We start from the raw sequence: 16,172 nt of genomic DNA, 5'->3' as shown, positions 1-16,172 counted from the left end.
AGGAAAGCTGGGGGAATTACGCCAGTAATGGTGAGTGGGACAAACTTGCCTTGTCGTATATCAACTAACATGCACCATGCAGCACACACAATGCACCACCAAATCAATGAAATGAAGTCCACGACCACATTCTTTTTTTCGTACAGGGCGCCCCGTACTGAGAAGACGTATCGCTTTATAGATCTCTGACATTGATATTTACAATCAACTAAAATCTCTTTTTATATGCATCGTTGAAAAAGGACTGCACATAGAACATCTTTCCATGCTTATTTACATGATTGGGATAGCTTTGCTGTGAAGTTGGTCTTTTTACATCTTTTTCGTAACTTTGATTTGTGCTGGAAGGATCCATCTTCAAAGGCTATATATATATGTTCTTCATATTCCCTTCGTGATACGCATTATGATGTGTCTTAAGGGGATGATGGCACTATTGTTGAAGTGATTTTATATTCATCTTTTGGTTACCACCATACTGAGTAAGTTTATCACTCCCACTTTCTTGCTTTTGTGTGCCTACAATGCCTCCGAAATCGAAAACTATCTGCAGAAACAGATGTAAAGGTACCCCTGTGTCGGGAAGAAATTTAATGCATTTAATTAGACATGTTCTCAGTTTAAGATATGTACATGTGTAATAAATATTTCAACCCCAGTTATGGATTGTACATGTGTAAGGAATATTAATTCCATCCCAGTCAGGTGGATGTCGTATTTTATAAAGTGTTGGAAATATCAGTCTTTAATCGATTCAATTGTGCAGATGCACTGGAAGTTCTCTTTTGTAACAAGGATGTTTTACTTGCGATGCTTTATGCACTCATCTGTTCTTAACATTTTTAGGAGTGCTTTCCTAGCTACGATAGGGTATATTAGGGGGTCGATTTTAGTTTATCAGGGAGAACCACCTTCAGCTAAGAGACCATAGATCTCCGTTTAGGCAGTAAAAGTTATCTAAGGGAATCCATGTCGGTGACAAGACTATGAGCCCAGCTGTCGCCAAAGATCAAGCCCTGAATATTGACATAAATAGCATATCATGTCAATATTCAGGACTTGATCTCGTCTGTAATCGTCGAAGTCTGATCTGCGGAGGCCAAGGGTCTGTCTGCCGACAGCCAAGTGGAGAAAGCAACATTATCTGCGGAGGCCAAAGGACCAACAACCGGGTGGCCAAGTGGAGCAACCAACTGTTAAGGCCAGGGACTGACTGCCAGAGGCAAATTGGGGCATGTCACGTCGAGACGGACAATTGTGTGCTGTATATTTGAGTTTTCTCAGACGTGTATCAATCAGATATGATTATTTACATGTACGTCTACAACCGATCTATAACGTCACCACCTGAAAGACATAACCAGGGCTTGAACCTCAAACTTCTGCATCAATTTGTAACTTTCCCACATTTCTAGGATTAGAGGCACACGCCACAACACCCAGACAATGATTCTACATTATTTTGCCTAAATTAAGTTATATTTATTTGTGATCATTTCCATGTCCATCTATATCATGTTTATTTTGTGAAAAAAATTAAAACAGATAAATGATTGAAGAGATTTAAAAATTAAATCTTCTTTAACTTTACACACCTTGTTTATATTTCTTTATGTGGTGTCCCAAGTAGCAGTAAATAAATAATTAAAAAATCACTTCATGTGACACCCTGGAACACCATATTTTATATTCAACCTGTCAAAAGGAATAACTTCTAATAGATTCTATTTTATTATTAAACTACTCAATAAACCAGCAAAATTTAACGAGTTATGACACGAATACTGTTCTTCATGATGTTCTCAAAGTTTTACCCAGATATAAACTCAGAGATCACCGCCATTTTGTTCTCATTCGACAATGAATGAATGAATGATAATGGCCAGAATGAGATCAATACTACTTTTGGATCACACAATGGATTATTTCCTTCCAATCAGTCAATTAATCCTGATTCGCCTATTGTACCCATTGTTCAAAATGATCCCATCAAGATTCCCTCAGACAATAAATGCTTTATATGTGATTAAAAGGGCCCAGACTGAATTTGCATGAAGTGTAAATGCATGTCTGTAAGAATCAACCAACTTGCAGACGATTACTAAGAGTTCTTCTACAGCTACGACCACTGCCTCCGACGGACCCTACCCGACAGTCGACTGTTCCAGAACCCGCTCCGACTCAGCGAGGGATAATGAATGAAGTGAATCGCGTTCCGAGATACGGAAATGATGCTCACTGACACGACTATCTGGTCCACGGATGTCCGCCACTACAATACCCTCTGCATCCTTGGCAATTTTCCACACCAGAGTGTCCATCATCCTTTCGCAGGTCCATGTCAATCGCACCCGATTACCTCCAAATGAGTCATATGTACCACAATGGCCACCGCTGTATCCATTTCCTTCATATGCTTCTGTGGCACGAAGTACTCCACCAGGATGCTTTTCTGTGGAAGGCCCAACAAGGCAACCACAGACCTGAATCACATAGGCATGGAACTGAAGTCCAGTGTAGTAATTGTGGACAACATGGGCACGAGATCAAGGCCTATCCTTTCTTCTAGGCCATGAAGATAGCCTTACCTTTTGCAAATTGTGTTTGTGAAAATGCCAACAATGAAAGCTACTCAGTTCCAAACAATGATTTTGAGGATATTGAAAATCATGAACCCTTGGATGATAAATATCCTGCACTTATGATCCTCACTTAAGTACCGTAGTAACGGACCATACACCACACCTGTGGATTAACCGCACCCCCAACTTTGGACTATAAATTCACACAAAAATTCATCACACTCTCTTTCTCAATCCTTCTCACATTTACATGCATATTTGAGGTACCGAGAAACGATAATTAAAGATTTCAAAGTATCAAAAGAGATTATCGGTAAACTGAAATCCGCTGTTCTTGATTAATTCATCTACAAAAGAAAGGCAAGAAAGAAAGGTTGCAGCATTATTGGCCACTTACACTCTTACCTCAGTGTTACACACACACACAGCACTGCACTTCTTGTACATGTACATTGCAAAGTACAGTGCCGGCCGTGGGTAACATCACGCCCGTGCTCGCAAACACCCTAGGGCACTCTTACATCTACCCGAGGGTATTAGAGGGAAGAGGACGAGGGTGTCTGCCCGCACCCTCAATCGCCCACGTCCCAATAATATTGGCTGCGCTCGCATTTACCCTACGGCACACTAGCATTAGGTTTACATGTACTTTGTTTTGTGATAGGTGTTTTCCAAATCAATAGCTAATTGAGCCAAACTGATGTGTTTTCAGGATTTTTAGTAAATATGAAAGATCAGGCATTTTCCTTTCTAGGAATAAAGGTTTTGCTTCTCAAATCAACAGAATAGTTAAGATATTTATGAGGAAAGAGTCATGTTATTTTGTCAAATCTTCGCTTTCCATCAAAGTCAATAGGCACTGTGTACAAAAATGCTTAAGTGCGATCAGCACGTATGGACAGGTCGGGTTCGATCAATACAGCATTGCTGTCTGCTCTAGTGCTTTTTTCGTTGCCTATTATCACGCTACTCATGAATGGTCTCTTTACCGTCTTGTATAGAGAACATCTGCAAAGTGTATAATTACGACGATAATCCGTTTTCATGGTTTTGGGTGAAATAATAACAGCATATCAAATACTTGTATTTTCCAGAATGAATACCCCCAAAAAGGTGAATATTCCCTTGCAAGTACGATGATGATGATAAAATACTGCACAACGAAAAGTCCAAAATATTTTGTGATTTGGGGCTTCAAGACGGTGGCCTTAATGTTTTACTAAAGATCGCCTTTCATATTTTCTTTTCATAAATTATAGTTCTCTTCGAATTACAGTCTATTTTTCCACGCAGCGCTGTTGTAATAAAATAATTTTGTTCCTGAAGGTTGTATACCAGTATTCAATTTGTTTTCATGTCTCGTACAATGTTTCATTTTTCTATCTCCCTTTTCCCTGCAAAAGAGAACCATGCTAGCGATATCTATTCATCACAATGAGACAAAGTGAATTATTTTTATCCAATGAAATTGAATCATCCACAATCACAAGTGTTTTATTTTGTTCTTTCATTTTATTCATTTTTAACTGTTCTGTTTTTTCACAACCAAAAAACAAAAGTAATAAATAAATCAAGAAAGATTTGTATGTATCCCTTTTTGTCTCTATCTTTTTAATCGTTCGATTAAACAGTACAGAGGAGTGGGAGTCGGTAGGAGGCGTCAGTCCACCCTTCAGCAAACGTATACAAAAACGCGAAGTCCATAAATTTGTGATTTGTTTTGGCTGGTTCACTCCCTCCCACATTCAGCAGAGATGCCAAGTTCAAAAAAAATGTTACGCGTGAGATTTTCATGACTCGACGTCTCTGTGCGCGCGCGGCCAGTACTTACACTCGTTCGTTGCGAAAAGGCATGCACGCAACGCGCATGGCATGAGATATGGACTTCAAAACCATGCGATGCACGCACGCGATTCATTGTATCACGTACTAGCTGTGCGCTGACTGCACTCTCGATTCGTCTCGCGTGGCGGGCTAGACGCGAAGGCGGTCGGCCAGTTGTATAATCTGGCGAATAATGCTACTTTTTCTCTCTTTTTTCTGTTGGGTCCCGATGCGTGAGAAAAATGGGTGCCATGCGTGAGATCGTGAGACGGACCCTGAATGCGTGAGTCTCACGCACAATGCGTGAGACTTGGTAGCTCTGATTCAGCTCAACCCTCCATTATAAAAAATACTCAGTGGCCCCCGTTATTTATAAATATGTTGGTGTTGATGCTAACTAGGGTAAGCACCCCAAAAGTATGTTTGCCACAAAGAAAAAAACAATAGGTCAACCAGTCTTTTTTTTTCTTCTTTATATGGATCCTTTTCCAGGCCTTAAATTGCATCATTTTCGGGCAAGGCCAGTTTGGCCTTGAAATACCTCATATATTTCAGGGCACCAAAGCCACTACAAAGGGCACCAGGCCAAAATCTTTTTCAAAGAAGGGCATTGAAGGCCATTTTTTTTTTTGGTATCCTTTATCTAAGATGTCAAATGTACTTAATCGTGTACAGGGTGCTACATAACCTTTTTTTATAAGTATTTGGAAAATACTTGCCCCCCAAAAAAATATTTCAAACCAAGATTTTACCAATTAAAGGAAAGAAGTGTTGTTCTATGGACATGTACCATTGCCTTTTTCCTCTTTTTAACATGAACTGATGTACCTTGTATTTGTAAAGCTGTATTTTTTTTCAAAGTGATTTTATCTTGCTGGCCATGACTGAGATTAGCGTGTTGGTATGCTATTTGAATGATTTCCTCTCTCATACATTTTCATGGACTTTTTGTGACCGTGGCACAAAATAAAATGGAATCACTGTAAATAATTATAAAATATGAAGGAAAGAAATGGAGAAAGAAAGAAAAATATAAAGAAAGGAAAAAAAAGAAAAGGAAAGGAAGGGAGGGTGAAATAAAGGAGACAAAGAAAAGAGATGAATGGAGAAGGAACAAGTGGAGCACCTCTGACAGTCTCACCTGCATCATGCGATTCAATGTAGCAGCAGTGCTGACTTTGAAAACTACCATAAAATAATTATTCACAAAAAACACCATTCATATAATGATACAATACTACGTTCATTGACAATAACTGACCTTGATCATGCAACCTAAGACTTGTCAGTGGTGATACTTGGTCACCCCTATATCCACACTTTATAAACTAAATCTATTGTCACAGCCATGGGGAGGGTGTGATTGACTTGTTGGTCCAGTGGCAACTTCTTAACTACAGAACTCAGACAGAGTAACAATGGAGACAATATTTCAAGGAAATTAAATTTAATTACAATCTTCAAGTTCAAGTGTTCCTTGGAACAATTACATTACTTCAAAACATCAAAATATGGAAAAGTGTTCAATATAAAACAATCATGAAATTCAATGGAGACCATACCTTGCAATACAATCCATTAATGCAACCACTAACTATTCCTGATCAATACATTATATAAATGATCCATATATCCAAATATAACCAAACAGTCTACTTTATTACTTCTTGAAGGACAAGTCCACCCCAACAAAAACTTGATTTGAATAAAAAGAGAAAAATTCAACAAGCATAACACTGAAAATTTCATCAAAATCGGATGTAAAATAAGAAAGTTATGGCATTTTAAAGTTTCGCTTATTTTCAACAAAATAGTTATATGAACGAGCCAGTTACATCCAAATGAGAGAGTTGATGACATCACTCACTCACTATTTCTTTTGTATTTTATTATATAAAATATGAAATATTCTTATTTTCTCGTCATTGTCATGTGAAAAGAAGTTTCATTCCTCCCTGAACACGTGGAATTCCATTATTTTAACAGTTTGTGCTTCAGGCAAGGAGGTCCTAATCGTCAACTTCGTAAAAATGGAAATATTGTATAATTCAAACAATAAAAAACAAAAGAAATAGTGAGTGACATCATCGACTCTCTCATTTGGATGTAACTGGCTCGTTCATATAACTATTTTGTTGAAAATAAGCGAAACTTTGAAATGTAACTTTCCTATTTTACATCCGATTTTGATGAAATTTTCAGCATTGTGCTTGTCTGATTTTTCTCTATTGATTCAAATCAACATTTTTCTGAGGTGGACTTGACCTTTAAAGTCCAAAGTTCTTTTATTTCTATATCTTCATTTCTTTAAAATATGGAACCTGATCTGACAAACTTCTTTGGAATATTTGAATCAACTCGTTGACCGTCTAACATGGCCGAAGTCCTTCGACGTTTGCCTTGACTGACTCAACTTGACTAGTGTAGACTTAACATAATACTGTAGTTTACATCGGGTTTACACCTCTATGCTTGAGAAAGGCCTTCACTTAATGGACATCATAGCGTCGTCCTTATAACTGTCGACATCAACGTCAACATGGTCAACATCAACAGGGTTAACGCCATCTACAGATAATAAAATACCAAGGCATAAAAACTACCTATCCCTAACAAGACCTAAGCTTCACCTTTATACTATAAATATCTCAAATCACAAGAACAATCAAGAATATTCAGCCTCATGCTATTTCCATATAACTCCTGATTTCTAGTAACATGACAAGCAAATGTTTATACTAAGCAACGTCCATTTTGTAAAAGAACAATTAATATCTTTGACAATTAAGGATAATAATCGAACTTAAAAGAATAAATTATTTAAAATGTTTGCAATAATATACCTGAGCAGCTTCAAGTTAAATGACCTTTTAGTTATCTATAATCTCTTGATTCCACTTATGGAAAGCATACATATGTAATACTACAAATTTGAATCAATCATTAATGATTTGAATGATTTCAATGTAGCCATAAACTTTGATTTCCTTCTTCATAAATATATCTCAACAATTTGGCTTATAAAACTATTACAAAAAAGTAACAATCCAAATTCACTTACAGTTTAACTGGTGACAAGAAAGCTTGGAAGACCGGAGCAGCCCATGTCCGGTACAGACAAATGCGCATACATTCGTAATTCCGAAGCTTCGTAATTCCGAAGGTTCGGTTAGTCCGAAGGTTCGTAATTCCGAAGGTTCGTCAATCCGAAAACGAAATAAGGTTCGTAATTTCGAAGGTTCGTCAATCCGAAAACGAAATAAGGTTTGTAATTCCGAAGGTTCGTTAATCCGAAAACGAAATAAGGTTCGTAATTCCGAAGGTTCATCAATCCGAAAACGAAAAAAGGTTCGTAATTCCGAAGGTTCGTTAATCCGAAAACGAAATAAGGTTCGTAATTCCGAAGGTTCGTTAATCCGAAAACGAAATAATGTTCGTTAATCCGAAAATTAAATAAGGTTCGTATTTCCGAAAATGAAAATAATTCATTTTGGTAACAAAAACGATGTTGTCATTACAAAATTACACGATATTATGCAATGATAGTAATAACAATCAATGATACATAATAATAATGGGTATTTAGAGGCGCTAAAAACAAAAAGTACCATAGCGCGTACAAAAGTAGGAAACATTTAATATTTGCAATGATTACTATACAATATTCAAGATAAAAAGGAAAATATTAATTATTGAGGAAAAAGGTATGTCTTAAGGGATGATTTGAAGCCAAGAACACTGGAAACATTTCTTATTGAAAGAGGGATAGCATTCCAAGTCTTGGCAGCTGCTACAGCAAACCGTTTTGCGGCAGAGGAGAGTTTGGACAAGGGAATGCAAAGTCTGCATGTGTCAGTGATTGAACGAAGATTACGAGAGGGTGTGTATAATTTGATGGTATTATTAAGATATTCAGGTGCTAATTGATTTAGAGTTTTGTATACATATAAACAGACTTTAAACTGAATGCGTTGGAATAGAGGTAACCAGTGGAGTTCCTTAAGTAGGGGTGTAGTATGAGTTCAGGATCCAAAGCCAAAAATTAAACAAGCGGCACGATTCTGTATAACCCCAAGTTTTCTTCTATCTCTAGCTGACAAAACAGTATATAAACTATTACAGTAATCTAACCGAGAAAGGATAAGTGCTCGCACAGCATGGTGACATGTCTTAAGATCAATAAATCTACGAATCCTCCACAAATTGCTGAGATGATAATTACAATTACGGACAACCTGATGTACTTGAGCAGACAGTGTGAACATGTTATCAATGCATACTCCAAGAAATTTATTTTCCAGCGTTACGGAGTATAGCTGGTAAATATTGTTTAGACGGCAACGTATGAATGCTAAGTCAGGCAAGCGTAGCGGACTTGACGACGTTGGGTAATTTGAATGTGACGTATAGGGTAATTTGTATATGAAAAGAAGTAGATTCTTGAGTTGGGCGTAGAGAACGCCGAGGATCATTCTAGCCTTCTATAGCATAGAACTAGCACGTCTTTTTTGGAGCTTCCGATATAAACATGGATCCGTCGAAAGTCGCAGAGTTAATTGATGTCAAGATGAGTCAGTCTCAGAACAATCTTCTATCCGAACTAGATAATTTAATTTCAAGCAGACTTAACAATTTTCAACAATCATTTGGAGAAACCCAGAAGATACTGAACGACGCCCAGGTCGCGAAGATTCGGGAAATGCATTCCGACGACTATAAATTCCAGAGGAGAGGAAATGAAGAACAGCACAAGGTCAACGTTAAGATTCATAGAAAACTCGTGGAAGCCAATCATTACCTCGAGGGATCTCAGGACAGGCCATCAGCAGTTTCAGATGCTAAGGAAAAGATAGTCGAAGGTATAGACATCATAGAAAAACGACAAAAGCTCATCAAAATGGCCGACAAGTCGCCGTTGGGATGGAAACTTGTCGATGAGTACGAGCAGAATACTTTAGCCGACGACTCAGACGATGAAAAACGCATGTTCAAAGCCGAGGCGAGGGCGGAAAGAAAAGCGAAGAAATCTAAGAAGCCAGAAAGGAGGCGTTACTTCCCTTATAGCGGATATCGAGCTTCGCCATGGAAGAGCCACCCAGGTTCCCAGAAAGAACAAGGCCCCTCCACATCTAGCTACACATCATATACCCCCTTCGGTCGTACGACACCAGAAGAACGCAAGAAGCCCGGGATCTGTTTTTCATGCGGAAAACCAGGCCACTGGAAGGTGGATTGTCCGTCCATCAGAGGAAGCCGTTCAGATCAGATAAGTGAATCTAAGTTTTTTGTTGAGCATAACAAGATAGTATCTGAGAGTTCATCCCAAAAAGAAATAGAAGGGATATCTGAAATTGTACAAGTTAAAAATACAAAGTTGTATGAAGAAGCTGAGGGTCAAGATACTGAGTTGGTAGACTCGAGAGAGGAGAATGTTTCTCCTGTTGGAAAGTTGAAAGAAAATGCTAGTGCATGGGCCGAATTCGGTGCTAGCAAAGAGATTTTAGACGTGATCCAGAACGGTTACAAATTGCCTTTACACACGTTGCCTGATGATAGAGAACTCACTAATAACATATCCGCACGTAACCATTCAAATTTCGTACAGGGAGAAATCGGGAAATTGTTCAAAAGAGGTTGTGTTTCAGAAGTACAATTTAAGCCATCAGTGGTTAACCCCTTAACCGTTTCTGAAAACAAGGGAAAACTTAGATTAGTGTTAGACTGCAGACATGTCAATCCACATTTGTACAAGAACAAATTTAAGTATGAAGATGCCTCGGTTGCTAGGGATATTTTTGAGCAAGGGGATAACGTTTTCACATTCGATCTTAAATCAGCATACCATCATGTGGAGATTTTTGAAGAACATAGGAAATATTTAGGTTTTTGTTGGGAGTTCCATGGTCAGAAGAGATACTTTGTCTTTAATGTTTTACCCTTCGGTATATCTACTGCTGGTTACATCTTCACAAAATTAACCAGAGTACCAGTTACTTATTGGAGGTCACAAGGAAAGAAGGTTGTCATGTTCTTAGACGATGGGATTGCTGGTTGTAGTGACATGAAAGTTGCAAACGAAATGAGCAGACAAATCAAGGCCGATCTAAATAAGCTGGGATTTGTATTAGCTGAGACCAAGTGCGATTGGTTTCCCCAGAATAAAGCGACATGGCTAGGTATGTATTGGGATTTTCACGAGGGAGATGTTTACATCACAGAAACAAGGATGCAAAAATGCAAAAAGTCAATTGAAGATGTCTTAACAAAAATCCAAAAAGGAAAATATATAATACCAGTTCGAACTTTGGCCAGCGTAGCAGGCCAGATAATTTCTATGCAACCGGCAATTGGTACAATAGTTCAATTGAAATCAAAAGAAATATTTAAGTGCATCAATAACCGAGCCTCTTGGAACGCCCCCGTATTAGTTACAGGAGAAGCGGTTACAGAATTATTGTTCTGGTATAAACACTTAGACAGGCTTAACGGTGTATCAATTTCACGAGTAAAGTCATGTAATTGCTGTTTATTCACCGATGCGTCGGGCACTGGATTCGGGGCGTATGTTAGTGAAATACCAGACCTGGAAGTGGTCGGTTCATGGACAGACTCCGAAATGAAATATAGTTCCTCATGGAGAGAAATCGAAGCGTTAAATAGAGCTCTGAAATCAGTCGGTCCGTGTCTGGAAGGGCAGGATGTTCGTTGTTACACAGACAACAAAAACGTTACTAGCATAGTTCAGAGAGGCAGTAAGAATGTACAACTGCAAGAGATAGCAATCGAGATACATGATACATGCGATCTTTATGGATTGGGCATAGATATGGTTTGGATTCCAAGAGAAATGAATGTTATGGCAGACAGTCTTAGTAGAATATCAGACAGTGATGACTGGAGCATTAGCCATGATGTATTTCAATATCTGAACCAAATATGGGGACCACATGTGGTCGACAGATTTTCATGTGATTACAATGCAAAATGCAGTCGATTTAATTCGAGATGGGGATGCCCCAGTACAGAAGGTGTTGATGCTTTCAAACAGTCCTGGGCTAATGAAATCAATTGGTGGGTCCCTCCACCTCGTTTAGCTGCCAGAGCAATTGGAAAAATAGTGAAAGAAAGGGCAGAGGGTACCTTAATTGTTCCTGTGTGGGAATCTGCTCCATTCTGGCCCAAAATTTACCAAGGAGGAAAATTTGTTCAATTTGTGAAAGAAAGTTATTTATTTCCATGTCAAGAAATTATGAAAGGAAAAGGAAACAACGGTATTTTTGGTTCCGTGGGACAACGGTTTTCCCTGGTTGCTTTGAAATTACGTTTTTAGACATTCTTATTCATATTTTGCAGGTTTAGGACTACGAACATCAATCAAAAACGAAGTGTTGGCTTCTGGGGCTTCGGGCAAGCTGCTGAGATTAGCAGATAGCATGGCAACCCATCTAGTCGACTCCAGGAGTGAAGGTACAACCAACAATTACTTCTGTAGTTTCAAAAAGTTCGAAGAATTTATCAACGCTGAGGGCGCAGAGGGCGCTACCTGCTGAACCTATACACATTGCTTTATATTTAACTAGTTTGATTGACGCCGGTAAGTCCTCAACAGTTATCCAAGGCGCTTTATACGCCATCAAATGGGCTCATAAACTGAAGGGTCTAGCCGATTCGACGACCAATGGCTTTGTAGTTCATTTGGTGGAAGCCGCTAAGAGAAAAAGTTACACGAAAACGACGAAGAAGGACATCTTAACGAATGAGCAGATAGTCAACCTTTGCGACAAGTATAAAGATACACAAGACATTCTCGTTCTGAGAGATCTCGCATTTATCACACTTTGTTACAGCGGATTCTTCAGATTCGACGAAGCGCGATCACTCAAGTGTAATGATATTACCTTCTTCGATGATTATATGTCTGTAAAAATTTGTAAAAGTAAAACTGATCAATACAGAAAAGGAGACGAGGTAGTTATAAGTAAAGGGCAAACAAACGCATGCCCTGTCAGTATCTTGAAGAGATATATGTTTAGCACAGGGATTAATTCTGCCTCAGATCATTTTTTATTTAAGCCCGCTTATGGTAACCGGAGAGGAAAGTTCTTGATACATAAAAATAAATCAATGAGTTATACTAGAACACGAGAAACAGTAGTAGCTCGTTTGAAGGAAGTGAGTAGTGAAGACGCTAAAATTGGTCTACACTCCTTGAGAGCTAGCGGGGCCAAAGCCGCCGCAAGGAGCAAGGTGAATGACAGGGTCTGGAAAAGACATGGTAGGTGGAAAGGTGAGAGAGCCAAAGACGGCTACGTAGAGGATAGCTTACAGGATAGATTATCTGTATCGAAAGCTCTTGGTTTGTAATGTGGTACATCTATTATAAATATTGATTTCTCCAAATTGAGGAATAATATCTTTATTTATTGTTTCTTAATTGCATTCCATTTGAGACTAACCTACGTTCGAAGTTCAGGTTGGATATGACAATGATAATAAAATGCCTTATATAGAATGTATGAATTACTTTCGATTCAGAATAGTTTAAATTTTTAATGTAACAGCTTCTATCGCTCATCAATATTTCAATTATTTAACAAATTAGAATTTTATCAGTTTTTGAATACGTCATCACATGACACGAGCACATATGTATGCTCTAATTTTCGTAACTGGTCAAAATTAGGTCCATATATATTTAATGAAGTTAAATGTAAATACCGCCCTTCTTTGTAGTTTATTCTAGTAGCTTGGCAGGCTAATCCCAAAATAACGTGTATTTTGGTTTTTTGGTGCGTTATGGTTTGTAATGAGAGATTTGTAAGACTTATGCTGTGAACATTGGAGGATGAACATTTATTTTCCAGCGTTACGGAGTATAGCTGGTAAATATTGTTTAGACGGCAACGTATGAATGCTAAGTCAGGCAAGCGTAGCGGACTTGACGACGTTGGGTAATTTGAATGTGACGTATAGGGTAATTTGTATATGAAAAGAAGTAGATTCTTGAGTTGGGCGTAGAGAACGCCGAGGATCATTCTAGCCTTCTATAGCATAGAACTAGCACGTCTTTTTATAAAAAAGACCAATTAGTTACCCGAGTTAATATTTTAAGAATCCATTATTTCGTTTTATGTCTGGTAACAACGTTTGTAATAGCCTAGGGTTTTTCAGAGTTTTTGCGCTTATTAGTTTTTATCTCTGTTTTTTCAGCCTGGGCTAATAGGATAGGGAAATGTTAGAGTCAAATTTCCCGTGTTAGGATTAAAAAGGATAAAACCTATACGAAGATGATGTACCTTAAAACACATACTGAAGAAGCAATTGGTTTGTTTTCGCGTTTGTGACATATCTTATTTTTATGACAACTGTGTTGTCAAATGTATTGATTATTTGATATTACTGAATAAAGACCTCGCCGGGTCGATCGTGCTAGTAGCTTGGCAGGCTAATCCCAAAATAACGTGTATTTTGGTTTTTTGGTGCATTATGGTTTGTAATGAGAGATTTGTAAGACTTATGCTGTGAACGTTGGAGGATGAACCAGTAATTTTAGTGGAGATGGGGATGCATTGACCATTAACATTAAGCTGGATATGTGATATTGATTGCAGATGGCGGGCAGAAGAACAAAGAGCTGTGAATTCAGTTTTGCTATTATTCAGCTGGAGATAATTAGATGACATCCACCTACTAATTTCTGAAATACAAAGTGAGGTTTTCGCAAGTGTTTCATTTATATTTTCAAAAGAGCGCGGGTCAAGGGAACAATACTTTGTATATCATCTGCATAACAAATATACTGTAGACCATGTTTATTAATAATGTCAGAGATGGGAGTGATATACAAACTAAACAGAATCGGCCCGAGAACTGACCCTTGGGGTACCCCAAACTCAGTGACCCACGGGTCAGACAACTCCCCGGCTAGAGCGTTGATACATGCGTGTGTTGTGGTCAAATGCATGTATATTTCATTAAGAATAGGCGCCCTGATCAAGCATAGGCCAATTTCGATTTATCTGAGCAATTGCTGCCTAAGCAAATGGTTTAAAGATGCAGGGGATCAAGTGTGTTGGTCGCGTGCGAGTAACCTCTAGATAATAGGATTTGTATTGGAGGGGATGTCATTTTTTAATAACAGCTTCTGCTGGTAATAAAAATAGAAATAATACTAATAATGATCCTTGTGAGATGTTGAAAGCGCGAATCTCAAGCTCAAACTAGTAGACATTTCATGTAACAAGACGTGAACTTAAACATTCTGAGCATTTATTGTAATCCTGAGAAAGATGTGTACCGGTATCTTTCGAAAGAATTAATGCGAGGGCGAGCTGTAATTTGTTTATATACTGACCTGGGGCCCCGTTGCATAAATCTTTTTACCTGAGAAAACTCAGGTTGTTTTTACCGGAGTTTTTGCCCTGTGCTAAAGTCAATGGCGGAAATCAGACTAACCTTAGTTTTCAGTTTTTACCAGAGTTTTCTCAGGTAAAAAGTTTTATGCAACAGGCTTCAGAAAGTAATCTTTTAAGGACTGCATTTAGTGACTCATGAATAGAATATTTATTTCACGAACTAAATAATGAGAGCACGAACCACAAGCTTAAAATTTGTGATATTCCAACCTGAAAACTGGACATTTCATTTTTTTTTAACCAGGAATAGAATGAGTTCCTCAATAAACAATACTTGATGCGAGCGAGAAACGTGAGCCAAACTTTTCCGATTTTCCAACCTGAAAACTGGACATTCTAAGCATTCTTGTAAAAAAAACAATAGCTGGGAGAACAGTTTTCAGAACTGAAGTGGCTTCCTTGGATAAATAATATCTTTATCAATATTATCATTATTATCATTCTAGGCCTACATGAAATTTCCAAAAGTTTGAGCACGTGATTCGCTTGCAACATCTCACAAGGATGCCCTTTTATCAGTAATTGACCAAAAAGGCGAATTTTACATCTTCAGATTTGATTTTTCCCCCAAACCGCTTGCTCGCTAAGCTCGCAGAAATGAAACATAAATATATAACTTATCAATCAGTGATCACTCAAAAAATTTTGCTCAATTTAATTACTACAAAACACACCTCTTTACACAGATCATAATCTCATGGTGAAAATATCCATTTGCACCAAATTGCCCCTACTGGCCCCTTTTTGGGCTTTGCCCCCCCCCAAAAAAAAGAAGGAAAATACGTTCTGCCGCCACTGGTTGAAACACCCATCTTCTTCATGGCTAACTGCAAAAAAATTCTTAAAATGTCCCCTTTAGATCAGGTCAGAGCTTATATATTTAAAATTTCTGTTCGCGCTTCTTGCTCGCAGTTATTATCTAAATTTAGTTACACAGGCATCTCGTTTTGAAGATCACAAACATATTGCCCATCATATAAAAAAATATATAGCTCGCACTCGCATTATTTAAAAGGGTTTATCATGTTATTACATATTTACTTTAGTATAAAGCTAATTATTGACTGTTAGGACTACCCTTTCAAAGAAACAAACAAAAATCAACTTTAAGCTGCCAATCGAGGAAAATATATCTGAAAAAAAATTGCCCCCCCTATTTGACGAATGTTGGATCCGCTGGGAGGGAGGCAGGGGGCACTTGCACCCCAAAAATGAAATAAAAAACAGGGAAATGAATATTTTCCAAAATGGAAAAGTTCCTTTTTCAAAAATAAATATGCAGTTTTTCATGTTTTTTTTTTCAAAATGAAATACTCTTTTTAAGTATACAAGTTAAGTTTTGAGGCTGGAA

General features: G+C 38.0%; 1 protein-coding gene across 1 annotated transcript; it reads left to right on the top strand.

The window, feature by feature from the left end:
• Nucleotides 1–8,692: 8,692 nt before the first annotated feature.
• Nucleotides 8,693–11,956, top strand: LOC121406811. The gene is made up of 2 exons (XM_041597681.1): nt 8,693–11,158; nt 11,760–11,956. Exons 1-2 carry the CDS (start codon nt 8,935–8,937, stop codon nt 11,954–11,956), a joined length of 2,421 nt encoding a protein of 806 aa, XP_041453615.1. The 5' UTR covers nt 8,693–8,934.
• Nucleotides 11,957–16,172: the final 4,216 nt, after the last annotated feature.

Source organism: Lytechinus variegatus, chromosome 2 (assembly GCF_018143015.1).
Source record: "Lytechinus variegatus isolate NC3 chromosome 2, Lvar_3.0, whole genome shotgun sequence".
NCBI lineage: Eukaryota > Metazoa > Echinodermata > Echinoidea > Temnopleuroida > Toxopneustidae > Lytechinus > Lytechinus variegatus.
Note: the sequence above shows the minus strand (reverse complement) of the source record. Positions and strands in the feature narration are given on the sequence as shown.

Coding starts and splice junctions, on each gene's coding strand:
- LOC121406811 (XM_041597681.1), top strand. CDS start 8,935: ATGGATCCGTCGAAAGTCGCAGAGTTAATTGATGTCAAGATGAGTCAG. Junction 11,159..11,759: donor TAGCATAGTTCAGAGAGGCA/GTAAGAATGTAC, acceptor CATATTTTGCAG/GTTTAGGACTACGAACATCA.